The sequence below is a fragment of the Mus caroli genome, chromosome 19 (genome assembly GCF_900094665.2).
Source record: "Mus caroli chromosome 19, CAROLI_EIJ_v1.1, whole genome shotgun sequence".
Lineage (NCBI taxonomy): Eukaryota > Metazoa > Chordata > Mammalia > Rodentia > Muridae > Mus > Mus caroli.
The window spans coordinates 42,959,692-42,985,539 of NC_034588.1; the positions used below are offsets into that span (position 1 = coordinate 42,959,692).

Below are 25,848 nucleotides of genomic sequence, written 5' to 3' on the forward strand. Positions count from 1 at the left end.
CAGAGTTTCCTTGCGGCTCCAGAAAGGCCGCTAGATGGCGATCTGGAGCTGACCGCAAGATCGGACTCCTTCCTCTTCCCCTTCCCAGCTAGGAGGTCCCTCTCTGGGAGGGTGACTGGAGTGTTGGGACTGACCCGGTTTCCTGTGTCTCAGAGATAGCCAAGCTCTGGGCACAGCAAGAGCCAAGTGGCCCACTAGACTCCGAAACGGTCCCGGGCAAGCGTGGAAGAGTGCAGAGATCTGAGCCGCGCCCTGCGCTGGGTCCGTCGTCCCGCCTCGCCGGTCCCTAGCAGAACTGGAGCTGGGTGACACCCCGCGGCCAGTCCTGGGCGAGCCTTCCCCGAAAGGGGCGCGCCTGCGTTGCTCCGGGTTGGCTACAAGAGTCCTGGAGTTAAACTTTCAACCAATAAAAAAGGGCATGGGGAGTGACGCACGGGATCGTCACGGGAATTCCCCCCCTCGGGGGGCCGAAAGGGGCTTTCCCGGCTGGAGCCCTTTGGCTGGAGAGGAGCAACGACCGGTCCGGGGAAGGGCTCGGAAAGAAGTCGGAACCAGAGCCGCCACCACGGTGAGTGGCCGGGTTCAGACCCCTGAGTGTCTAGGGAATGGAGAGGGAGGGAAGGAGGACTTTAGATGACAGGCTGGGGCTGGACGCCACCTCCAGTGAGCGCGCACAGGAACAGGACACTTTACTACACATCATCGACACGTCTGCCTGCCCTTAGCTGGCCTGCCAGTGCACAGTCGGCCGGTGTGAGCCCCGCACACGCACTCACAGCGCACCCGTGCACCGGCGCCTGCGCACGGACATCCAGATGTGCACAGACCTGTGCCCACACTGGGCAGCACAAGGACTCACCTGCGTGGACGAACGTTCACTTGCACGTGCCATGTTGCCACCACTCACCCGGCACACAAGACATTAGGACTGAAACGCATATTCCTGCAACGGACACACGCGCGTTACACTGGCTTTGGGACTGGGGTCGCCAGGGAGGGCGGGATGCGCCCGGTTGACCAGCCACCGGGAGCAGGTGCAGCGGGAGAATCCGGGAAGCTAAGACGGAATCGCTAGAGACCGTGGAGGGGGAAACTCCTTCCCCTCCCCACCCTGCGGCCCAAATCATATTCTCTGGGCAGAACCCCGGAGGCCCCACTGGAAGAGCCCCCGCCTACGGGCCATTCGGAAAAGGGGCCTCCGACGGCAGGAATGTCCCCACAAAAGCCCCTGGGTGAATCAGCCGTGTCCTCCACGCTGGCTGAAAATCCCAAGTTTGCTCCAGGCTGCGGAGAGGGGGCGAAGCGGCTAGGCCCCGACTGAGCCCCAGGGGCTACAGAGGCTGCCGGGGAACCAGGAACCGCCTGGGCCTCCCGCCCCTCCCGCCGCGGGGGCGGGGCCCCGGCGTCATTTCCAGGCCCGCCCCCTCCGGCTCCGCCTCCCCCTGGTATTTTCGGGACTTTCCTAAGCAGCACTAACTTTCTGCCCCTTCCCCGGGCCAGCCCCGCTCCGGATCTCGACCTCCACCGGATCTTACCCGCCACGCCCGGACGGGCGGCTGGAAGAGATCGGACCCTCCCCCCAGATCTGAGCCCCCCTCCCCTACCCACCCCTCTCCCCCTGCCCACCCCTATCCTGATCTCTTTCACTCTTCCCCCTCCCACGCCTCTCCTCACCTTAGGCGGGCGTCTGAAACTCTGGAAAGCTGAACCGGGGCCCGAAGCCGCAAGACACAGCAGGGCCTAGCCCAGAGATATGGACAATTGCTACGATCCAGTGAGTCACATTGCCTGACCCTGAGGGCGTCGGGTGCCCTCTGTGTCTGCTTGTCTATCGGACGCTCCTCCACTCCCCTACTTCTGCACTGTCTTCAAATTGTCTTAGTCTGCCAGTCTGTGCTGTCTGCAAACCCTGCCCAGAAATGAGCTTCCTCATAGCTTGAGGAGGAGTCCAGGGAGTGACTGCAGAGGGCTTGGGGGGGGGTGTGGGGAGACCCTTGATTCAGCTGCCATCTTCTCTGTCTATAACGCAGGGTCTGGATGGCATCCCCGAATATGATGATTTTGAATTCAGCCCCTCCATCGTGGAGCCTAAGGATCCAGCCCCCGAGACAGGTCAGTAAGTCTTTGGCCTCGCAGTGTCTCAGAACATAGAGGAGAGTGAGCATGTCCCCTGGAGGCCACACTGAGGGATGGTCTCAGAGATCCTGGCTCAGCAAGGCCCCTCTATTTCCAGCTAATGGCCCGTATCTGGTGATTGTGGAACAGCCCAAACAGGTGAGTGAGTGACAGAGAAGTGGTGGCTTCACCTCTGGGGACAAGTGGGGGGGGGGATATTTATAACTACCGATCGGATTAAATAGCTTGCTGCTGATATGTTGGGGGGTTATGAGAAGGAGGTACACTATTGGTCACTGTGGTCAGTGATGGCCAGTGGTTGCCTTGTGGGGGTGACGGGGGGGGGAGGGGGTTACCTCTCCTGATCACAATGTCTCTGCCATGGAACCTTCAGCGAGGCTTCAGATTTCGATATGGCTGTGAAGGCCCCTCCCATGGAGGTTTGCCAGGTGCCTCCAGTGAGAAGGGCCGGAAGACCTATCCTACTGTCAAGGTGAGCTCAGATGGCACCTGAGGGTAGGGATGGTGTATCCAGGGCAACTGCTGACTATCCTTTGCCATTCTCAGATCTGTAACTATGAGGGACCGGCCAAGATTGAGGTGGACCTGGTGACACACAGTGACCCACCACGTGCGCATGCCCACAGTCTGGTGGGCAAGCAGTGTTCAGAACTGGGGGTGTGTGCTGTGTCTGTAGGACCCAAGGACATGACTGCTCAGTAGGTGGCCCTGGCCCTGGCCCCCAGTGGGATGCTCATTGCCTGCCAGCCTTAGGTCTCATCTCAGGCCACCTGTGTGACTAGCACACAAAGTGGGAAGATTTACTTTGGCCCTGGAACCTCTCAGAGCTCAACTATAAAGAGCAGTTTCCTTGGAGAACAGAGCCAAGAATGAGCCTGACCATGGGGGGGTGGAGCGCGGGGGTGGAGGGGCTGGGGGTGCCTCAGGAGGAAAGAGTCTCATGGTCAAAGAGGACAAAGCCTCCTCCTTGTCGTCTCCAGATTTAATAATCTGGGTGTCCTGCATGTAACCAAGAAGAACATGATGGAGATTATGATCCAGAAACTTCAGAGGCAGCGTCTCCGCTCCAAGCCTCAGGGCCTTACAGGTATGGCAACAAAGGGTGCTCCGAGAGGTGTTCCGAGAGGAGCCGGAAAGAGCAGCCTAGAGCTCACACCACCCTCATTGTCCATCCAGAGGCCGAGCGGCGAGAGCTAGAGCAGGAGGCCAAGGAGCTGAAGAAAGTCATGGACCTGAGCATTGTACGGCTGCGCTTCTCAGCTTTCCTTCGAGCTAGTGATGGCTCCTTCTCCTTGCCCCTGAAGCCTGTGATCTCCCAGCCCATCCATGACAGCAGTGAGTATTCTGCAGGGCGCCAAGTGTGCGTACCCAAAAGAGCACTTGAGATACCTTCCAGCTAGGGGGTCTGAACCTGGCCCTGCCACGTGTGGGGTGGTGAGTGGTCGGTGGTCAGAACATCTGAGTGTTGCTTCTGAGTGGTAAATGTGAATACTGCATTTCCTGAAGTTTGATAATGACCCCACCGAGCCTCCGATCCCATCAATGTGTCCCTAACCCACCCCCCACCCCCCTTATAGAGTCTCCAGGGGCCTCAAACCTGAAGATCTCCCGAATGGACAAGACAGCGGGTTCCGTGCGTGGTGGAGACGAAGTTTATTTGCTCTGTGATAAGGTGCAAAAAGGTGAGGCAGAAGCCCTCTGGGAGCTGGAAACGCTGGCTGTAAGGGTAATTTCAGGATCCATGCAGCGGGGCTGCAGGTTCTCCCTGCAGCTAAGCTGCACTTTTCTCTGTAGACGACATTGAGGTTCGGTTCTACGAGGATGATGAGAACGGATGGCAAGCCTTTGGGGACTTCTCTCCCACAGACGTTCATAAACAGGTACTGAGGGACTAGGGCCTGTCCTGGAGACAGAACTATGAAGAGACCTTACTGACACCATGTTGCTCTCCCATCCTCCACCCCAGTATGCCATTGTGTTCCGGACACCGCCCTATCACAAGATGAAGATCGAGAGGCCTGTAACGGTGTTCCTGCAGCTGAAACGCAAGCGTGGGGGCGATGTCTCTGACTCCAAACAGTTCACATATTACCCTCTGGTGGAAGGTGAGTCGGGCTTCAGCATTCCCAAAAGCTGGACGGAGCGAGGCGGGCCAGGAGGTGGCCTAGAGTTGGCTCCCAGGAGCTAGCTTGAGGAATCTAGGGTCTGACCCATATTAGGTTTTAACACCCTGTTTCTCTTTCCTCCTAGACAAGGAGGAAGTGCAGAGGAAGCGGAGAAAGGCCTTGCCCACCTTCTCCCAGCCCTTCGGGGGCGGATCCCACATGGGTGGAGGTTCTGGAGGCTCCGCTGGGGGTTATGGAGGCGCTGGAGGAGGTGAGGAGGTGCAAGTGGCAGGGAGAAGGATGGAGGAGATAAGGGAAGTTAGGAGATAAATCTGGGAGAGTCACCTCACACTGCCTTCCCCATGCCCACAGGTGGCAGCCTCGGCTTTTTCTCCTCCTCCTTGGCCTACAACCCCTACCAATCCGGTGCAGCCCCAATGGGCTGCTACCCGGGTGGGGGAGGTGGAGCGCAGATGGCCGGCTCTAGACGGGACACTGATGCTGGCGAGGGTGCAGAGGAGCCCAGGACGCCCCCGGAGGCTCCCCAGGGCGAACCGCAGGCCCTTGACACACTGCAGCGAGGTACATCTCAGGAACGCTGGGGGTGGGCGCGCGCCAAGCTGGGGATCTGGCCCGCACCCACGCGCCCTGTCGCCCCCTAGCTCGCGAGTACAACGCGCGCCTGTTCGGTCTGGCGCAGCGCAGCGCCCGAGCGTTGCTGGACTACGGCGTCACCGCAGACGCGCGTGCTTTGCTAGCGGGACAGCGCCACCTGCTGATGGCACAGGACGAGAACGGAGACACGTAAGCAACCAGAGGACGGGCGTCCGTGGGACCTCCAGTGGCTGAGGTATTCTGCTAACAGGTCTAGATAGATGTTTGGGTAGAGGAATCTACAAAGAGCTGAACCCTAGACTTGGACAGATCTGGTCTCAGGTCCTCGCTGTTTTCTACTTCTGTTCAAGATATTTACTATCCCCGACCTTCAATTTTATTAGCTGTGAAGGGGTACAATAGCAAGGTGTGACAAAAGATTAAGATGATGACATTTAGGTTTCAAGGGGCCTCGGTAAAGGAGACCGCGGAAGTGTGGAGTTTTGAGGGCAGATGCTGCTGCTCTGGGTGGCTGGGTTTCTGAAGACAAAGTCTCAATCTCCAACCCTCAGGCCGCTGCACCTGGCCATCATCCATGGGCAGACTGGTGTCATTGAGCAGATAGCCCATGTCATTTATCATGCTCAGTACCTCGGCGTCATCAACCTCACCAACCACCTGCACCAGGTAAGGGGAAGCCTTTGGTAAGAAGTTGAAGGCAGGGAGTCCAAAGCTGGCCTAACGCTGCCTCTCTCCTCAGACACCTCTGCACCTGGCGGTGATCACTGGGCAGACAAGGGTGGTGAGCTTCCTACTGCAGGTGGGTGCAGACCCCACGCTGCTGGATCGGCACGGAGACTCCGCCCTCCACTTGGCTCTCCGGGCAGGTGCTGCAGCCCCGGAGCTGTTGCAGGCACTGTTGTGCAGCGGAGCCCATGCTGTGCCCCAAATATTGCACATGCCTGATTTTGAGGGTAACTTTCCAACCTACTCCTGTCCTGGGAACAAGGGTGGGGACCGAGGAGTGTATATGATCAATAACCACGAGTGGAGGTTGCCTGGTCAGAGTGCATCCAGAGGCCATTTTGAGGGTCAAAGCTGCAGGCTGCGTGTGTTATTTCTCTAGGACTATACCCTGTACACCTGGCAGTCCATGCCCGAAGCCCTGAGTGCCTGGATCTGTTAGTTGACTGTGGAGCTGAAGTGGAGGCAGCAGAGAGGCAGGGGGGCCGAACTGCCCTGCATCTAGCCACAGAGATGGAGGAGTTGGGGCTGGTCACCCATCTGGTCACCAAGGTAGGAATGAGGACTATGGAAGGGATGGGACTGTGGGAGGACCTGGAATGATGAAGATCTGCGTGGCAAGGGCTTGGCTGGCTAGACTATGCTGCTCTCTGCTTGCACCCTACAGCTCCATGCTAATGTGAATGCCCGGACCTTTGCTGGAAACACACCCCTCCACCTGGCAGCCGGACTCGGGTCCCCAACTCTCACTCGCCTCCTTCTAAAGGCTGGTTAGTTTCACCATTAGTGTATGAAGGGCAAGGGGAAAAGGGGGGAACCCCCAGCTCCCCATGGTTCAGTCCTCAATGTAGGAGCCTCCACTAGTCTCTCCTGAGGCGTGCCTCCCTCCTCCAGGTGCTGACATCCATGCAGAGAACGAGGAGCCTCTGTGCCCGCTGCCCTCACCCTCTACCTCCGGGAGCGACTCCGACTCTGAAGGGCCTGAGAGGGATACCCAAAGAATCTTCCGAGGCCATACCCCCCTTGACCTCACTTGCAGTACCAAGGTGAGGCCACCCTTGCAAATAGAAGTACTGAGGTGGGGACTGGGGACCTTCTGGACTTGGGGGTGTGACCTAGGGACCTAGGGAGAGCTGGGCTTAAGGTCCGGATGACAGTCAACACCATCTCCCCAGGTGAAGACTCTGCTGCTAAATGCTGCTCAGAACACCACGGAGCCACCCCTGGCCCCACCCAGCCCTGCAGGTGAGGTTGCAGTGGTCTCAGGCACCTCCTTCCAGAGGTGTTATCCTTAGGGACTCTGGCGAGGGCTCCCTTTGTCTAGCCCCTCTTCCATCTGTGCCCGTTGGTCTATCCGTCATGTCTGTCAGGTTACAAGGGAGAGAAGCTGTCTGGGTACGTGTCTCTGCACACCTATTAGCTAACTCACAGGTCCGTATTTGTTCCCTCAGGGCCAGGGCTGTCACTGGGGGATGCAGCCCTGCAGAACCTGGAGCAACTACTGGATGGTCCCGAAGCCCAGGGCAGCTGGGCAGAGCTGGCAGAGCGACTGGGGTTGAGAAGCCTGGTGGACACATACAGGAAGACCCCGTCTCCCAGCGGCAGTCTCCTTCGTAGTTACAAGGTGAGGCAGCCTGTACCCTGCCCGGAAGCCTGAAGCCTTGGCCTCTCAGAGTTCCCTCCCCCCAAGACATTCTACCCCACACCCTAAGCATCACTCAAACCTCCTGTCGCCTTTTCTCGGCAGCTGGCTGGTGGGGACTTGGTGGGTCTATTGGAGGCCTTGTCTGACATGGGTCTCCATGAGGGAGTCAGGCTGCTGAAAGGTCCTGAGACCCGCGACAAGCTGCCCAGCACAGGTAAGGGCAACCAGCTTGGAAGGTGTGCCTGGGCTGAGTGAGGGGAGGAGGCCTGAGGCTTGACTCTCCCCTGTTCCCTAGCAGAGGTGAAAGAAGACAGTGCCTATGGGAGCCAGTCAGTGGAGCAGGAGGCAGAGAAGCTGTGTCCTCCCCCTGAGCCTCCAGGAGGGCTCTGCCACGGGCACCCCCAGCCTCAGGTGCACTGAGTGGCCCCGGTCAACTTCCACCCGGATCCCTCTGTACAGCATCCCTGTCTAATCGAAATCTTATTTAAACCTCAAGCCCACACCTCGGTGGGCCAAATAAAGGGGAAGACCCCTCCCCAACTTACGGTACAGCAACCCCAATGTGCTGCCCATCCCAGTCCCTGAGCAAGAATAGAGGAGGAGGCCCAGCCAGCAATTCAGAGCAGTTTTAATGAGGGTGGAGGATGTACAAAGGGCAGGGCCCACCAAAGAAGGGAAGCAGGCCGTGCCACCCCAGCCTGTGGATGGGGCCTCAAAGTGGATGCCCTTCCTCTGTCTCTGCAAAGAGAGAGGTGAGCCCTTGGGGAGGAACAGGGGGACCAGCTCAGCCCCAACTCCTGGCCTCTGTCTGAGCCAGGCCCCAGGATGGAGGGGTGTTGCTGGTGTAAGGGTGAGGTGGTCTCAGCAGAAAGCAGAAACTTGATCAGGCCTCCCCCCCACAAAAAAAAAAAAAAGGAAGAAAAAAAAAAAGAAAGAAGGAAAGGAAAGGAAACCCCCATCAAAAATTAGGGGCATGGGCCCCTCCCACCCTTCCTGTACGAAAAAGTGCAAAACATTATCACAAAAAGGGGGTCTCTGAGAGGCCCTCAGCCTAGGCTCTGAGGCCCGGCTCAGCCCTGCCCTGCCCCGGACACCGCGTCCGGCGCGGTCGGGCCCTGGACCAGGAGGCCCTCGTGGCTGGCCCGAGGCTAGCTGAGCTCAGGCAGGACCGTGTATGTCATCATGCAGGTGCCCAGCAGGCACTGCCCCCATCGCTCCTACGCCCTGCTCAGGGCTTTGGCCTTGTACTGCCTGCTCCAGCCCGGGCTTCTGAGCCAGGACGCTGAGCCCGGGGCTGGCTGGTGGGCTTGGGCCGCAGGGAAGGACTGGAGTGAGGCGGAGGGCATCCATCCTCTGTGCTCCCAGCCTGGGCCAGGGCTGCCTCTATGGTGTCCAGCTCCTCGCTGGCTGCCTTCATCTTGACTCGAAGCAGTGCTGCATAGGTGCCGTAGCGGGATTTCTGAGACAGAAGGCCGGAGCAATAAAGACCTGCCCCCCTCCTCTGGCCCTTTCCACCCCACCACCCAGCAAACACATAGATGCTGGGTCCCAGAAGACATTTTTGAGAGGTTACTGGCCCTCTCCAAGCTCTCTGAACCACCTGTAGTGACAGCAGACATTTTTGTAGCTTTTATTAGGGCTGGAGACAGACTACATAACAGACCTGACCCTAGTGGGTATGGAATTTAGCCTCGATCCCCCACAGAGAAAATGAAGACTTAGAGATCTGCCAGTCACCTAGCTGGGTTCCAGGCTTGGCTATCAGACCCTTATCCCTAGCCTGGTCCTGTGTGGGAGATACCAAGGCCCCAGGCAAGGAGGCTCACCTCAAACTCCAGGTAGGCCTCCTTCTGCCGCTGCTCATCCGCCTCCTTGCCTCGGGCCTTCTTTCCCAGATGTGCAGCCCGGTGCTCTCTCAGCTCGCTGGCCATGGCCTTCAGCTTGGCCTCATGGGTCCTCACCTGCTCCTCCTAACAGCCAAGGAGGCCCGGTCAGTGTCACTAGTCTATAGGTCCTTCGTGCAAATTTTATCAAGGGGCTGCCTCCCTCTTGTGACCCACGCAGGGCTCCTGCACAGACGTCTAACCACACATGCAGCCTGGACTATGGCTTACTGCCCCACCCCCTTCCATCCCACTGTCATCCCACAGGGGGACTGAGCCACTTGGAACTACCTGGGAGAGGCGGGTGGCGGCACTGGGCAGCAGAGGACGGCTGAATTTCTTCTGGGAACTAACAGCAGCTGGGAAGGGGGGTGCAGAAAACATGGCAGCCACCACATTGATGCGAGTGATCCAGGACTGCATTTGCTCCAGGCTCCTAGGGAGACAGCACAGGGACCCCAGGTTCCTGTCCAGGAGTGCCAGTCCCGACCTGGAGCCTGGTCTTGGTTGTTGGTTGTTTGTTTTGAGGTAGGATCTCAAGTATGCCAGACTAGGCTCAAACTGGCTATGTTGTCAAAGAAGACCTTGAATTTCTGACTCTTTTGCCTCCACCTCCTAAGTGCTGGAACTATAGGTGTGTACCACCGGGTCTGGCATGTACAGGGAGGGCAGGGGATCGAACCCAGGACCTTCTGCATGCTACCAATCTCTCTACCAAATAAGCTATGTCTCCGGTCCATGGAGTGGGGTCTTACAAGGAGAGAGGAATCCAGGGAGCAGGGTCTGGAATGGGTAAGAAGGAAAAGCACTCACGGAGCCTGGAAGAGGAAGACCCGCCAGTCAGCTGTGCGCAGGTAGAAGACGTGTGGTCTCTTGCTGTAATCGCTGGCGCGGGTGGCCAGGGCGTGGTGGATGCTGATAGCATTCTTCAGCTCTGCCTCGGAAAGAGCCTTCCCAGGCTGATACTCCTCCTATGGGGGTGCCCATCTCGTCCTGCTCCAGTCCTGGCCTGGCCATCTCCAGCTACCTAATCCCCTCTGGCAAGCCAGCCCATTCCTGGCCCCTCCCACTCCTGGCCCCTCCCACTCCTGGCCCCGCCCACTCCTGGCCCCGCACCTTCTGCAGGTAGAGGATCATGCCCTTGAGGATCCCGTGGAAGCTCTTCCAGCCCCGCTTGCCACGAGGTGCTAGGGAGGGAAGGCAGGTCAGGGTGGCCTGAGGAAGGCCCGCTCCCATCCATCCCCCAGTCCCCGCACAGCCACATACTCTTCCTGCAGTCAGGGTCTGCGTGCACCTTTCGCACCAGGGCCCCGTGCTTGTAGACAGCTGCCCCGGGCTCAGGAGTCAGGTCCAGGAAGGGGCTGGAACTGCTGCCACTGCCTCCGCTGACCCGCTTGATGACCTTGGGGTTAGGGTCGGCCAACTCGGACAGAGACCGTCGCAGCTCTTCCTCGTCTCTGCAGATGTGACTGTTTCAGAGAGTGCTGGCCACACTGCCACACAACCCTAGAATGCCTCTTTAGTGACTAGGAGCTGCCAGGGACTCCCTTCAGCCGGAGGCTCTGCCGTCTCAGAGTAGGGCTCCAGAGGCTCCAGGTCTGTGTCCTCCCTGGCATGAGAGCTACGTGGGGTAGGGCCACATCGGGGGGGCCTCCCCTCCCCCCACCGCGTGGATGCCTGCCGTGTCTCTGTTTCTGCACACGCCCAGTCCTCACACTTTTCTCCTGGACAGACACGTGTGACTCAGCTCTGTCCCAACCACACCTAACATCCATCCGGCTCTGCTCGCAGTTGGTTATGTGGAGCCAGAAGCAAGTAGGGAATAGGCTCGTGCCTATAACTCCTCCACTGGAGATGTGACAGCAGGGCAGTCACATCCAAGCCAACCCGTCTTGAGACCCTGTCTCAGAAATCTAAAAGCTAAACGTCCTAGGATGCCCCCCCCATGTGTTCCTTTGTAAATCCTGTGAAGATAGAAAACTCAGTCTCTCTCATTGCCTTGCTCAACAATTTCCAATAAACCATTGCCTCCTACAGGGGACCTATGGGACTTCTTTCCCAACCCTCTCTTTCCAGTCACCCCAGACATGCCTGTGACCTCCTCTTCCACACTAACTCAGTCACAACCTTGTTTCCCCTTAATACCAGCTTCCCCTTATCTCCTACAAGACACTAGACTTCAAGGCTGGCCTCCAGAAAGCCGTTCTTGAACCCCTCCCTCGAAGGGCACTGAGTCTGGCTCAACAGACAGCGGAGACTGTCTACTGGTGTTTAGAAGGACTCTTCCAGCCTGGGGCCCCAAAGACTAAACTGGACCTTTTCCTTCAGACAGAACTCTTCCAACACAATGAGAAAACTTGTTCTGTGGCACTCCAAGGTAACATTGTGTACCCCCCCAGAGTTAATTTGCTCTCTTCTTGGGCTGCCAGGGACTTCCTTTTATGTTTCAAACCCCCGCCCCCCACTGCCTCAGCCCAGCTTGTCATAACAACAGAGCTAGACACAAGACAGACCCCAAGCCTGGGCAGGCATTTCCAAAGAAGGAAATAAGGTAGCCTTGCTGCTTCGTGGGGCCTCCCAGCCCATCAATGTACCCACAGCCCCAGTTCTCCGGCATCCCCCGGCTCCCCCTTCCTCATGCTCCAACCCCAACCCTTAGCCAACAGCCCCCGGCACTCACATGGCCCATTGCAATTTTTCATTCTTGATGGAGCTGTACAAGGCCTGGAGAGAGACAAAGCAGGGGATGCGGATTAAGCCTGTGAGAGGTACTCATGCACACCAGGTTCAGAGCTCAGAGCCCTCCTGCTAACTTGGGAGAGGAAATGGAACTCAAAGAGGGGGACAAAGACAACAATCCCCCACTCTGGAATAAAACACCAAGACCCAGGCCGATTGAAGCTGCCTGACTCGGACCGGTTTCTACAGGGAGAACCAGCAGAGCATGTGTAGGGGCAATCGGCCAGTCAGCACAAGGAACCCTGAGCCACAGCTGGTACATAGTAACTGCCAGGTGCTGTTGCCTGTCATCAAGGGACTCTCCTGCTCAGAGCCTGGTAGGAGAAGTGCAACCCTAAATAGAATCTGAGAGGAAGCCAAAGAAATCCTCCTTCCCCCAACCATGTGTTCTGGCCAGATTCCACAGCATAAACCCACACAGAGCAAATGGGGAAACTGAGGCTCCACGATAGAGTATTCATCCTTTCACCCTCTTTGGCTCCCAACTTGAGGACAGAATGAGCCTTCCCCCAACGCCATCAAGCCAGATGCCAAGGGGCTCAGTGCTCAGCCATTCTTCATACTGCTGGTGTGTCAACAACCAGCGATTGAAACCATAGTTCCAGCTTCCAATTGCTGTCCATCTCAAACCGGGCCCTGAAACGACCACTTTCCCTCTGCAAAGTTGGCCTAGGAACACCTGAGGGCCATGCAGTGACAAAAGAGAGAATGGCCTTTAGGAGTGGTGTATGAGACCCCTGTACTTGGGGATAGCTTAGAATATACCAGCAACTCCAACTGTGGGGGCGCTTCTGCCAGCCTGTCTGTGAGTGGGTGTGTCCCCAGCATGTGCGTGTTTTGCTGTGGGGCCGTGATGCTGCCTGCGCGTGAGTTGGGTGCAGTGGTGACGTCGGCGCCTTCCCGATGCTGGGACACAGCACCCCCTCATCCTCCCAACACACCACAGGCTCCGACTCCTTCTGCCCATAGTCATGCCCAGCCACAAGCTAGGCACTCCATTCCTGCACATCCCGTCTGCAGGTAGGTGCACCCCAAAGCCTCCACGCCACACAACACAAACAAGGCTAATCAACACACAGCTCCCAAACAACTGTGCCTAAGCCAGCAGGGCGCAGACCCCGAACCCTCCTTTCACTTCCCACTGATCCAGCCAGGAGGCTGGAGTAACTGTTAAGGTCTAACCTGCAACACTTGTCTCCAGCCTTCCAGTTCTTCATTTTGCCCTCTGCAACACTGCCTCTGCCTACAACCACACCTTCCTTCCTCTGAAGGTCCTGAACCCTATCACAGAACCCAATATCCTGTTTCCATCCAGAAAACCTTCCGCACCCAGAATACTGTGGTTGGCGAGGCAGGTCCACCTTGGCCCTCCCCCCACAGCCCATACCCATCTCTAGCTGCCCAGGAGTTCCATCCTTGTTGGGCTCTCCAGCCACCTTCATCCTCACCCATGCCCTCCTCGAACGCTCGCTCGCTCGCTCTGCTGCCCTCCGCACCTCCCTCAAGCCGCCCCCTCGCTCGCCGGCCGGCCCGGCGTGGGCCGCGGGCCCCACGCCCTCACCGCCTTTTTCTTCTTGCGGCTCTGCAGGCGGCTGACCACCAGGTCGGTGTAGAGCACCGGCTTGAGACTGCGCGAGCGCTGCGGCCAGCCGTAGCATAGGGTCTCCGCGCCGCGGTGGGTGCGCCCGTAGCGCACGGAGCAGAGCGAGCGCGAACGCAGCCGCCCCGCGCTGCTGTGGATGCTGTTGACGCCGATCATGCTGGCCCGCCCGCCGCGCCGCGGCCCCGGGCCATGCCCCCGCCCGCCCTCGGCCCCGGCCCGCCCGGACGGCCGCGGACGGCTCCCCGACAGCCAGCGCGAGCGCTTGGCCCGAGCCCGCCGGCTCCCACCGACGCACCGAGCGCTCGGCGGCGGCGGCGCCGTGGGCTCCGCAGCTCCGCAGAAGGAGGGGGCGCCGGCGGGAGGGGAGGGCGCGGGCTGGGGCGGGGACGTCGCGCGACGGAGCAGCACGGCGCGAGCCCGGCGCCGTGGGGAGGGCCGGCGGCCAGCGGGGGCGCATGCGTGGGGTCTCGCCAGGGGGCCGAGCTCGCGCTCTCGGGAGGCGGCTGTGGGAGGCGCCCAGAGCACCCTTCAGCTTGTCAGAATTGAGAGCTAAAGGAACCAGTCGGCCTGCTCGCTCCCCTGCTCTCCTCACCCCCACCCCCGTGGCCCTGTCTGAGACTCGCTGGCCGGCCTTCGAACAGTCATGATGACCTCGTCCAACCCTTGGGCAGATCTCTGGGTGTCCAAGCCAAGTCCATATGCCACCGAGGTCAGACATACCAACTTCCAGACGCACTGATTCCCATTCACCCCGAGTTACAGATGTACACCTCAAAAGGTACCATCTACAGCTCATAAACACCCTCTACTGTTAAAGCAGACAGCCCACTGGACGACACAGACCGCACCGCATCACACACAAATGCCCAGACTACACCCAAAGCACAGACACCTCGTCACATAGGTCCCTTGATTCACAGACAAACACACAACACACATAACGAACGAACGCAAACACTCCAGTTCTTTAACACCTCAACTCACAGTGGACGCGCCCACTCACATGCATCCTCAAACTCGGGTGTCCAGTACACCCCAACCTAGGATCTGTCTTGTGTCGTCACATGTATAGAATGGCCCAGAGACCCCCTTCTTTAAGTTAGTCCAGGCCTCCCGAGGTAAAATCCTCTACCATGGGGAGGAGGTAACTGGGAGGCAGGGTCAGAGGGCCCCTCCCTCTGGCACCTGGGTGCAGGACTTGCTTCCAAGGGAGCCACAAGAGCAGTCCCAGCCTTGTGCTCTGGATGCAAAAACCTGGGGGAAACCTTTGTGCCTGCTCTGACCCTCTCTCTACCTTAGGCTCCCTCCTGAGTAGTGCCAGGAGGAGCTTTGTGGCTCTTATACACTAAATTGAAGAGCAATGTTCCCATGCCCACCCCACCACCACGCGCCAGCAGAGACACCTCCCTTCCACCCTCTGTGAACACTGGAAGGGAACCAAAGAGAGCAATTGCAGAGTCCAGGAACGCCTGCTCACATGCTTTCCAGAGCCGGTCCCCCTTTCCTCTCTCTACCTCAGGATTACATGCATGTGCGCATGTGCTGAGAGAGCCTGCCTATGGGGGCTGGGCGAGGGGGCGGTCCCCAAGCTGAGTCACTACAGCCTAGGTTCCTGCAGCCTGAGCTACTCAACAAGTCCCAATTCCAAGCTCTTCCTTTCCTACAAGTCTGCTCCTGAGCAGGTACCCTGTTCTACCCTTCCAGTAACGGCTACCGTCTGAGTTGTCCCGCCCCCGCCCCCCCCCCCGCCCCAACCTTGAGCAGCTCCCTGGGGAAGTCGCCACCATCATTGAGGCCCTCCAGGTTTCCGATGAAGTCCCCACAGGTCATGCGCTTCCCAATGTTCTAAGGGAGGAAAACAGAGGACTGTGAGGCTAACTTCCCAAAGCCTCTAAGTTTCTCGTTTTCTGGCCTCCCACTTGCCATGCCCCCAACTCACGTGGCCATGGAGATCTGTGTTGAGGAGCATGAGGGCACAGGTCAGTGTGTGAGCACCGTCTAGGGGAGAATGGATTGGCAGCTTCAGCCACCCCCAGGGGTTCTTCCCACCGCAGTCATCACCTACCTTCTTTTGCAACCCTTTCTTACTACCCGAACTCCATGAAACCATTCTGTCTTTCCTCCAGCCCATTTCCTCCACAAGGACCTCCCCTCTAATCTCTGGCTCCCCTCCCTGGTTCCCCAAGTTGCTGGGGCAGTTGCTCCCAACCTGTCCCCAACACTCAACATGCTCCATGTACTAAACAAAAGCAAGCTGGTAGACATCACACATATGCAGAGCACAGCCAGTCAGCACTGAAGCCAAGCCTGGTCCAGCACATACATATGGAACAACTTCATACAAACACATCTCCATCTGCCTCTCAAAACACCCTTGACCTAGCAACATGCCTGCTACATGGACAGCTCCACATGCATGTAGCTGAATTTTACACTGGTGCGTGTGCACATGCCTCTTGCACAAAGACGTGCTCCTGTATATGTGTGCCTCTGTGACCAGATGGGACAACCCTGCCCCCGCCTGCTCACCCTCTGAGGACAGGGCTTCAGGATTACACTGGAAATATCGCTGGGAGAAGTGGGCCAGGACGCGCTCCCGTTCCTGGGTCTCGCCCATTAAGGCCAGCTCCTTTAGAAATACCCTAAGGTAGGAGGAAGAGGATGTCATCTTCCACTCGAGATCTCCTTACCAGGAAGTCCTGGTCTCTGAAGGGTGATATCAAGACAACTTAGAAGACACATAGCTGGAACCCTAAATGCCAAGGCTGGCAGGCAGGACTATCCTTTAGAGGGCTCAACACCCACCTGAGAGCTTGGTCCAGAGTCATGCCCGTGAAGACAAAAAACTTCAGATACTCGCCAGCCACCAATTTGCTGAAGTCGTTGCTGTGGGCAGGGCAGATAGGTAGGGGTCACAAGGTCACTTCAGTGGCCTAGAGAGTCTCTGGGCGTGGCCTAGAGACTATGGGCATTAACTGGAGAGGGTGAGGGGCTGCCCCTGGGTGTATTCCTTGACCCTAGCCTCAGTCCCAGCCCAGGGGCATTACTTCTTGCCCAGATGCCGTGCCACATCGGCCTTCCTGAAGCCATCAAGTCGGTATAGCCTCTTGGCTAGGCGCTGTGCAGCCTCCAGATCTGCTTTCTGACCATTGGACAAGGTGTCTGTGCTTCCCAGGGCCAGCCGCTCTGTGCTGTCCAGCTCTGAGTCTGAGTCGGATACCAGTTGACTTAGGGGTGGTTCACTGCTGGGGTAGATCAGTGGCTAAGAGTTGGAGCACAGACCTTGGGAGTTATCTAGACCCTCCCCTTGCTCTACACCCAGAAGCCGGGGAATGGCTAGAGAAACGGGAGAGGTCTTGGTTTTTTGTTTTTGTGTTTTGTTTTGGAAGGGGATAGTGTTCTCTCCACGTCCCACTTTTCTCTATGGAAGTTCTGCTTCAAATCTAACCCATGTCAGTCTTAACTGCTGTGGGAATCCTGGCTGCTCCCCAAAGCTACCAGGGGCCTAAGTTCACTCTTTAATAGAGTCTCCATCTCCACACCTGCCCTCCTCAAGACAGTCTTCTCTCTGCACACACTCCTGGACACAGGCACCCAGGTATAAATGGGGTGCTGGTGAAAAGCAAGGTCAAAGATCTGAGAGCATCCTGCTCCCTTCATTTCCCGCCTTACAGGGAACTCTCCTTGATGCACCCTGCTACCCATAGAGAAGCAGTCTCTGGGGTTACAGTTTGGAGGGGTCAGATTGTACTCATCTTCTTCCTCTTCTTCCTTCCTCACCCCAGCTGCTCTACTCACAAAGCCACCTGTCACCCCAGAGACAGAGGCCGGAAACTCCTGGTTGCTAGGCAACCCTGTCTCCCTGGCCACCCCCCTCCTGTTGCCATGGCTTCCATGACTGGGAGGGTAGCAACATAGGGGAGAGCACAAAGGTTAGGCTATGAAAGGACATTCCTAGAGCAGGGTGAGACACAGCCTCTTGGAAGAGGGTGGAGGGAGGCGGAGGGAGGGGCTGCTGGCTGTAGTTCTAGCTGGGTGGGGGTGAGAGTGTCTGGGAAGGAGAGGGCCCTCCAGGAGAGAGAGAGGATGTTCTCTGGGGATTCTTCCGTCCTGAATCATGGTTTCTCCAGTCACTGGATCTGAGCCCAGGGAGGGAGCTGCAGGGGGCCAATGGCAGGAGGCCTCCAAATGGGAAAACAGACATCTGTTAACCACCCGCTCTTGGTCAGGAATATATAAATGACTTCCTCATTCTGGGGCTCTGTCCCTTAATCAGCAGTTCCTGGGGGTGGTGGCAGGGATTGGGGCAGACCAGTCAAAGAAAATACTCACCTGCCTAGGGGTGCTGCCCCCAGCCCAAAGCTATCCTCAGAGTGGGAGGGACTAGGAAGCTCCTTCCTTGGGGCCAGCGTGGCCCCAGCATCTGACTCTTCCACCTCCCTTCTCTGGGTCCAAGGACCATCAGCAGCAGAGCTGGTGCCAGAATCGGGTTCAAGAGGGGCAAGTGGGGCAGGTGCAGGTGGGTCAGGCCTGGGAGCTGGGGGCTGGGGAGGCATCTCAAAGGTGAAGAAGGGGCTCTGGGTTGGGCCAGGTGAGGCCAATGCCTCCAGGGAGGCAAGGCTACTATAGGAGGTGCCCTTGGCCCGGTGTGACTCCAAGATAGCTTCAAACACACAACTGAAGGAGTCAGGCCCATCTGCTGAGGGGCTGGTCCCAGGCAGGAAGGGTACAGGTGACTTGAGAAGCCCAGAGTGAGGCATGTGGTCCCCTGGCCTGCAGAGGCAGGGAGAATGTCTGATCAGCTCCTCAGAATCAGGCTTTGGCAGGATTTCCTTGAACTCTAGCTGACTGGCACATGGGTGATCACCCTCGTCCCACAGATCCAAAACCTCATGAAGTTCAGTGTTTCTTCAGTGTCCCGGCCCTGCCCATTGGCAGCACCCAGTCCCCTCCCCCCTTCCCAGTAATCTCTCTTTCCCCTCCTCTCCCTGATCCGCTTCCCTCCTGCCATCCCTTTTCTATTTCTGGCAACATCTTAGGAGATGCAGCTCCAAGCTGCAGTGGGGCGTGAGACAGAAAGGAAAAGCCCCCACATTTCCACGTTCTCCTGCCAGGACCCAGGATCCAGCCCATGCTTCCCTGTCCTCAGGCTAGCTCCCATGCCCCCAGTTTGGCCTCTGGCTTTTGGCCCCTGATAATGCAGAACCCTGCCTGGTCCACGTGGCTGCCTGGACTCCCGGCCTTGCCAATGCTACCAATGCCTATACATTACTAATGTTCTCCCAGGCCTCAGGGATCTGTCTGGAATCCCCTTTCCACACTGTCCTGGTCCTCACCGTCTGTCTTCCCCACCCCTGGTCCTTGCTGGGGGCAGTAAAAAAGAGCAAGCCACTTTCACCGAAGTAGTCCCACTCACCGGGCCCCCTCCGAGGCCTCGAACACCTCATCATCCACATCCTCTTCACCGCCTGCCTCATCATCTTCGTTGCCACTGCCCAGACTGGAAGAAGGGCCAGGGCATGGGCTAGGTCGTGAGGCAGGTGGTTGGGCAGTGCCATGGGGGCCCTCAGAGCTGGGCTGACTCTCGATGGCAGAGTCGGCCTCCTCCCGCTCAGCCAGCACCTCATCGATGTCAGTCTCTCGGTAGCACCTCAGGGGCACCTTGTCCAGGTCTGTCTCGGAGTACTTGGCTGCTCGCCCCACAGCCACCCCAGAGCCTTGCTTGGAGCCCACCCCACGTGATGGGAGGACCTGCTCTGGGGGCTTAGCACCTGTATGCACAGATAGCAAGGTCAGGAGGTAAGTCATGTTGGATAGCTTCCCCACGGTCTTACATGGGCTGAAAACTCTTCATCATTTACCACTGTCTATCTGCCACACCCTTTACTTGATCCAAATGCCGGCGGGACTCATCTTAAATCAAGCCCCTATCAAATAACTATGAAGAAACCAGACTATCTTCTAGTCCTAGGAGTAACCCCTGATATCTGGACCTCCCCTCCTCTACTACCCAGCTTCCTCCAGAGACCAGACCAACTCTCACAACACAGATGAAAGACTGGAGCCTGGAGAGACTTTGGCTGACTTAGGAGCCCAGGGAAGTCAAACAGGAGGGAGGTTTGAAGGGATGCCTCTTTGCCAGGCCTCAGCTGCTGTAGAGAAGGTCCTGCCCTCCTCCCCTGGGCTAAGTCCAAGCCTTACCTGAGCTGGGGGGGTCCAAGGAGCCATAGAAGAATTCCCACTTGGCTCGAGCGATTCTCTGGGCATGAGAGGAGACTTCCCGGGGGGAGGACCAGGTGTCCCCCTGAGCCAAAGAGGGAGTGAAAGGCACAGGACCCCAATGAGAGCCAGACAGACAGACACAAGAATATGGAGTTCCAGAAAGAAAACCACAAAGGACAGAGATGAAGGTGCAGGGACACAGTGACAGAGGGCAATAAAAGCTCATTTAGGACATTAAAGGATTTGAGTGACTCTAAGACAAACCTCAGTCCAACAGGGGCTGAGATTTGTCCCTTAGCTGAGGTACTAGGGCCCCAGGCAGCCCAAGGCAGATTTCATACCTGGTTTAGGAATCCGGTGTCTGCAGGTCCTCGGAAGTGCATGGCCAGGTGCTCAGGGGTCCCCCCCAGCCCATTGGGGAGGGAGGAATAAAGCCCATCTGCCCCAATCTGGGGTGGGACCAATGGTCCACGTGAGGGGTCCCTGCTGCCAGGAAGAACAGAGCCTCCTCCACCTGGGAGTGGGTCTGATGTGGATGCCTCTAGCCGCAACTTCCGGTTGCAGCCAGGTCCAAGGGCTGGGGTGGGCCTGGGGGCAGAAATCCCGCCCAGGTCCCAGCTTCGACTCAGGCCTCCAGAAGCAGGTAGGCCATTCAGTGGCCTCACACTGGCCTTCTCCACAAAACGGAAGATGACCACAGAACTCTGTGCCCCTGGTGGAGGCTGCCCAGTGGGTGAAGAGGGTCCCCAGGGTGAGGGAGCTATATGGGGTGAGGGAGGGGCTCGCAGAGGGGTACAAGGTGCTGTCACACGTCCCAGATCCCGGCCTCGAGGACCTGGGCCCACCACTCGTCGTATAAGGGATCCTGTGCTGCCATACATGCTGGCTGGGGGACTTTGGGGCACTGGGCCTTCGGGGAGCCAGCGACGAGGACATCGTGGTGGGGAGATGGCACAGTCGCCTTCTGAGCAGAAGCGCATGGCACCCTGGGCCATGCTGGAGCCGGGGGGTCAGGCTGGGGGGGCAGGGATGGCGAGGCCAGGCAGGGAGTAAGGGGGCTGCATGCTCTTCAGACAGGCCTGCAAGAGAGGAAGGGGAGCGTGGGTGGAGTGCTTTGGAGTCAGACAGGCGGGGCAGCAGAGACAGAGATGGGAAGGTGGGTTGGGCCATCTAAGGTCCAGAGACCTATCCTGGGAATGTGGGATCAGCCATCCTAATTCCAGGGGACTCCTGCTTTGGAAAGTTTCCAGGGGCTCCTCTCCTTCTGTCTGGGAGCCCTGAGCGTCACTTTATGATGAAAGAGCAAGCTAATTCAGCTCATGGAGTTGGGTTCTGGGGCAGCCGGGAACTCTCTCTTGGGTAGAGGCCAGAATCTTATCTTCTGGATGATAGAGGCCATGGGTCCTCTACAGTTACACTTATGGGGGACCCTCACTTAGAATAGGAGAAACCATGCTTCTTTGAAGGAGAGGGAAAAAAAAAGGGGGTTGCATGGGGATGGTGGAGTGTTGAGAGGGAAGAGGAGAGAAGGAAGGGTCTGAAGAGGCCTTAACATCGGTCCATAGATTGCTGAGTGGGAAAGAGATATTCTATTCTCCATACCAGTACATGCATGCACACACACACACACACACACACACCCATGTATAAACACACACAAGAATTCATATGCATACATGCAGAAGGACAAAGTATCAGTACAGTTAACACATTCATAGGCAACACCCTCCAGTACACTCGCAGTACTGCTCATAGACACACCCTCATACAATCACAGTCATAACAAATATGTGTATGATGGAAAAGCACATGCTTATCTTACACACACACACACACACACACACACAGAGGGATCACCAAATAAGAGCACACAAAGAGGTTCCCAAAATTCAGGCTCTCGTTCTCTGATGCACACAGAAACAGGTGTATCAGAGACCTCCTCGTCACAATCATAAACACAAATGCATATTTGCACACAGAATCAGAGACACACATTCTCTCCTCCCCACACCAGTAACCAAGTCTGGATGGGTGAGGGGGCTGCACCACATCCCTCTCCCCCAACTCCAGGGATATGAAATATCTTGCCCAGCCCAGAAGAGACCATAAAGGAAAACCGGGCCTCTGATGGCAAAGCAGCAGCGTAGAGAAAGCTGTCAGAAGCAGCACCCCGGCCAGACAGGTTCTTAAAGCTCAACAGGAGCCTGGACCTCCCCTGTGAAGGCCCTCCTCCAAGGCACCCCAGTACTCACCGCTGCTCGTCAGGAGCTGGAATCGAAGAGAGGCAGAGAGGCTGGGCCCCGCTCAGCTGTAAAAGCAGCAAGGCTCCCGCTTGCTCCAGGCCCGCCCGCCCGCCCGCCTCTCAGTCCCTCCTCCACCCCTCCCCACTCTCTGCAAGCAACGCTAATCCCCCACACACACCTCCCTCCATTCCCAGGGCCCTAAGTCCCAAAGAATGTCACCACCTAGTCACTACCTAAGATTCACACCAGAGGAAAGGGAGAATGAGGAAAACCCCATTCTGTTCCCTAAACCCTCATATGCCCCACCCCACTCGTGTTCAGTTCTCTCTCGTCCATCATCTGAACCACACGTAGGGTCCAGATGCATACGCCTGTCCTGCTCCAGACCCCACGCGTGTCCCTAGGAGGTTGCCACATGACCTGTTACATGCCACACGCGCTCCCGCCCCCACAAGCACGCGGCCACGCAAAGCACACGGTACGGAGTAGATCGGACCCGCCCCCTAAAACCAGAAGACCCAACTATGGAAGGGACATTAAGCGAATGCAGTCTTAAACACTTTGGGTCTGAACCTCAGACCCAGGAGTCCTGTCCTGAACCCCAACCCGGAGTGCAGAGGAAGGATAAATCAGACTCCAGGAAGAACTTCCTTGCTGCCTAGGTTAATCGTCCCGCCTTTTCAGGGGCGAGAGTTCAGAAGGGATGACCCCGAGACTGGGACAAGAAGCACAGGCAAACCTTGTGCCCTTGGCCAGGGTGGAAAAGGGTCTGGCTCTTTTAGGAAAACACCACACGAGTTACTATGGTAACTATTCTCCTTTGGAAGGCCAAGACCGGCAAGTTATGACCTGGGAAGGAAGAGAGGGTCGATTCGGGTGGCCAGAGGGTGCGAGGACGTTCGAAGCGGGGGTGCGCGGGGCTCACCGCGGGGAGGGGTGGCGCGAGTTCCGCGAGGTGCTGAAGGGGACAGCGCCAGATTTGTCGTAATGCGCAAGCGCAGAGGCGCGAACAAAGGGGGGGGGTGGAGGCGCGCGCCCGGAGGTGGTGCGCGCCCACATCAATCTTGCAGAGATCCTTCCAGGCTACCCCTTCCCAAAGTAGACTGAGACGAGGAAGCAATCCCCTCACCCACCTTCACCCTCTTCTGCCTTTCCGGTGCTGGTTGGCTTCTCTCTTTATGCTACATTTAGTAATGAGGTAGTGTAGAAGGAATTCTGGGAAAACCAGGATTTCTGGGCTCTTTATCCTTGCTTCGTTTGATCCTGGTTAGGGAGCTTTCTCCCCAGAGCCTCGATTTGCCTGTCTTTAAAATGGACGGTCCTTCCTACCTTTGCTGATGTACCCAAACTCCTGATGAGATAAGGGATGGGAAGCAGTTTTCGTTACGAAGCGGCTGAAATGTTTGCACAAGGGCACGCAACCATGTAGATAGGATGCAGCGGTCTTACAGTCTTTCGCATGCCCCACACCCACCTCAGATGTTGGAGGAAAATATTATGCCAGGGGTTCCCCAGAGAGGGACTTGGGCTTAGTATCTGGGGGCACAATGAAAGGGGAGCCTAATGATTGAGCTTTGGGAAGACAATGTCCCTACAATTAATCCAGGGCCAGTCAAGAAGCAATACGGCTAATGGGCTGCGCTAAGCAGGCATTCCTCTCGGACTCTGGACCGCTGGAAAGCAGACCTGGCTGGTCCTATATAGCCCTTTCTCCTTAGGCAAAGAGCTGGACTACGCTGCCCTGAAGTGGAAAGAGATGGATGTCATGATTGTGCACTTCACAAGAAATGGCAGGTTTAAACAAGTGTGCTTGAGAGTAAAAGCCCTAGCGTCGCCCATTTAATCCAGTCTTTTGGCAATTGCTTATTGAGCACCTAGTACATACCAGCTAGTTATAGTCTGGGCAGTCTCTCCCCCTTTTCTTTTTCCAAAGTCGCTTAAAGGCGACCAGAGGACAGAAGGAGGCACTGGGTAACCTAGGAGTCCTGGCTCCGCCCCTTCTGCCTTTGGCCTTGTCTGCTCCTCCCATCACCACTCAGAGGCGGCTACTGGCCCGCAACGGAGACCGAAAGCAGTCTTCGCTCGCCGCTACTCCAGCCTCGGGCTTCAAGCCCTGTAGCTGAGAAGACATCTAATGGTACATCACTGGTCCGTTCTGCCTCAGTTTCGGGATCCATCCGAAAAGCTTCCCGACAAGGATTCTCAGTGAGACCGCACTCGATTAAATCGGTCTGTCTCTTCCGACCAAGGAGGCGGGCTCGCCGCAGCCGCTTCAAGGCCAAAGCGAGTGGAGCATACTGCGCACGCGCAGTAGACAGCGATGGAGCCACCAATGGAGCAGTCCGGAGGGGAGCAAGAACCAGGAGGTGTCAGGTACCGAGCACTGGAGGGGCCTAGGGAGGGAAAAAAAAAAAAAAGAGACCCGCGGGAGGGCAGCCGAGTCTGGGCCGGACGCGGATCCCTCTTGCCAGCCGGGACTCTCGGGTATAACAGAAGGACTCGCACGTAACAGCGGCCCGGGGACGTCAACGCCGCTTTTCCCCTCAGGCTCCTGGACCTGCCCTGGGAAGACGTGCTGCTTCCGCACGTCCTGAACTGGGTCCCGCTGCGCCAGCTGCTCCGGCTGCAGCGCGTCAGTCGCGCCTTCCGGGCGCTCGTTCAGCTGCACTTGGCGAGGCTGCGCCGCTTCGACGCCGCTCAGGTGAGCCGGGGCCCGGAGCCCCGCCCACGCCCCGCCCCACGCCCCGCCCCCGCGTGGGTACCACCGTCGCCCCGCCTCCAGGCCAGCCCCTGCTGCGCGGTAAACCCTTCCTGACCCCGGGTGTGCCGTGGAGAGTTCCAGAGGGCAGCGGCTCGGAGGGAGCTCGGTGTCCCTCCTGGGAGGGCAGGGGGCAAAGTCCCGAAGTTAGGCGGCTGCCAGGCAGTGGCCCGCCCCGGGGACAGACTGAGTCTCCGTGCCTCCCGCCCGTAGGTGGGTCCACAGATTCCACGGGCGGCTCTAGCTCGGCTACTGCGGGATGCTGAGGGGCTGCAGGAGCTGGCGCTGGCTCCGTGTCACGAATGGCTGTCAGACGAGGACCTGGTGCCGGTGCTGGCACGGAATCCACAGCTCCGGAGCGTAGCGCTGGCCGGCTGCGGCCAACTGAGTCGCCGAGCGCTCGGGGCGCTGGCTGAGGGCTGCCCGCGTCTGCAGCGCCTTTCCCTCGCTCACTGTGACTGGGTGGACGGGCTGGCACTGCGTGGCCTCGCTGACCGCTGCCCGGCTCTGGAGGAGCTAGACCTCACCGCCTGTCGTCAACTCAAGGACGAGGCCATCGTGTACCTGGCGCAGAGACGCGGCGCGGGCCTCCGCAGCCTCTCATTAGCAGTCAACGCCAATGTTGGGGACACTGCGGTCCAAGAGTTGGCTCGAAACTGCCCGCAACTCGAGCACCTAGACCTCACCGGCTGCCTTCGGGTCGGAAGCGACGGTGTCAGGTGCCTGGGCATGGGGGCGGTACTGTAGGAAGTGGGCAATCACTTTGGGGATAGGGAGGTGGGTTGTACTTGTCAAAGACCCATTAGAAAGACCTCTGGCATTTTTTAGGCTAGAAAGTGTACAATTAAAAACAAAACAAAACCAAAAACCAAAACCAAAACCAAAAAAAGCAACAACAACAAAAATCAGACTTGGGAGTCAAGATTGACACACTGAGAGATGTCACATAAAGTTGATTTCTGGCATTTCTGCAACAAGGTGGGTAATCTAGAAACACTGGAAGGAACAATGGATTGGTACTCTCTAAGAACCAGAAACCCCAGCCAGGCAGTGGTGGCACATGCCTGTAATCCCAGAACTTGGGAGGCAGAGGCAGGTGGATTTCTGAGTTCGAGGCCAGTCTGATCTACAGAGTGAGTTCCAGGACAGCCAGGGCTATACAGAGAAACCCTGTCT

At 57.7% G+C, this 25,848-nt stretch overlaps 3 protein-coding genes across 7 annotated transcripts in view; 2 read left to right on the plus strand and 1 right to left on the minus strand.

The window, feature by feature from the left end:
* The first annotated feature begins 425 nt into the window (after nt 1-425).
* Nucleotides 426-7,779, plus strand: Nfkb2 (nuclear factor kappa B subunit 2). Of its 3 annotated transcripts, none has more exons than XM_021151349.2 (23): nt 426-568; nt 1,680-1,774; nt 2,031-2,112; nt 2,234-2,274; nt 2,510-2,608; nt 2,683-2,834; nt 3,117-3,223; nt 3,313-3,471; nt 3,714-3,818; nt 3,931-4,016; nt 4,103-4,241; nt 4,387-4,512; nt 4,614-4,823; nt 4,904-5,045; nt 5,408-5,522; nt 5,596-5,809; nt 5,962-6,131; nt 6,247-6,349; nt 6,474-6,625; nt 6,755-6,824; nt 7,031-7,203; nt 7,327-7,438; nt 7,520-7,779. In XM_021151349.2, exons 2-23 carry the CDS (start codon nt 1,754-1,756, stop codon nt 7,642-7,644), a joined length of 2,703 nt encoding a protein of 900 aa, XP_021007008.1. In that variant the 5' UTR covers nt 426-568; nt 1,680-1,753; the 3' UTR covers nt 7,645-7,779. The 3 variants fall into 3 exon arrangements, with proteins under 3 accessions (XP_021007008.1, XP_021007011.1, XP_021007009.1); XM_021151352.2 differs by having other exon boundaries at nt 485-568; nt 7,523-7,779; XM_021151350.2 differs by lacking the exon at nt 426-568 and having other exon boundaries at nt 1,617-1,774.
* A 57-nt stretch (nt 7,780-7,836) lies between these two features.
* On the minus strand, nt 7,837-22,800 carry Psd (pleckstrin and Sec7 domain containing). Of its 3 annotated transcripts, XM_021151347.2 has the most exons (18): nt 22,221-22,800; nt 21,924-21,979; nt 20,013-20,750; nt 19,651-19,753; nt 18,866-19,220; nt 17,782-18,222; nt 16,497-16,694; nt 16,255-16,335; nt 15,979-16,091; nt 15,389-15,447; nt 15,205-15,294; nt 11,788-11,831; nt 10,374-10,564; nt 10,224-10,294; nt 9,921-10,078; nt 9,399-9,543; nt 9,051-9,194; nt 7,837-8,683 (listed from the first exon to the last, which is right to left on the minus strand). In XM_021151347.2, the coding sequence occupies exons 3-18, from the start codon at nt 20,664-20,666 to the stop codon at nt 8,453-8,455; spliced, it is 3,078 nt and encodes a 1,025-aa protein (XP_021007006.1). In that variant the 5' UTR covers nt 20,667-20,750; nt 21,924-21,979; nt 22,221-22,800; the 3' UTR covers nt 7,837-8,452. The 3 variants fall into 3 exon arrangements, with proteins under 3 accessions (XP_021007006.1, XP_029328515.1, XP_029328514.1); XM_029472655.1 differs by lacking the exon at nt 22,221-22,800 and having other exon boundaries at nt 16,497-16,691; nt 21,924-22,010; XM_029472654.1 differs by lacking the exon at nt 22,221-22,800 and having other exon boundaries at nt 21,924-22,010.
* Nucleotides 22,801-23,796: 996 nt separating this feature from the next.
* Nucleotides 23,797-25,848, plus strand: part of Fbxl15 (F-box and leucine rich repeat protein 15) — a 2,653-nt gene continuing 601 nt past the window's right edge. The window contains exons 1-3 of the mRNA XM_021151824.2: nt 23,797-24,287; nt 24,462-24,615; nt 24,886-25,391. Of these exons, the coding sequence (XP_021007483.1) occupies nt 24,235-24,287; nt 24,462-24,615; nt 24,886-25,391 (713 nt within the window). The 5' untranslated portion in view covers nt 23,797-24,234. The remainder of the gene's footprint in view (nt 24,288-24,461; nt 24,616-24,885; nt 25,392-25,848) is intronic.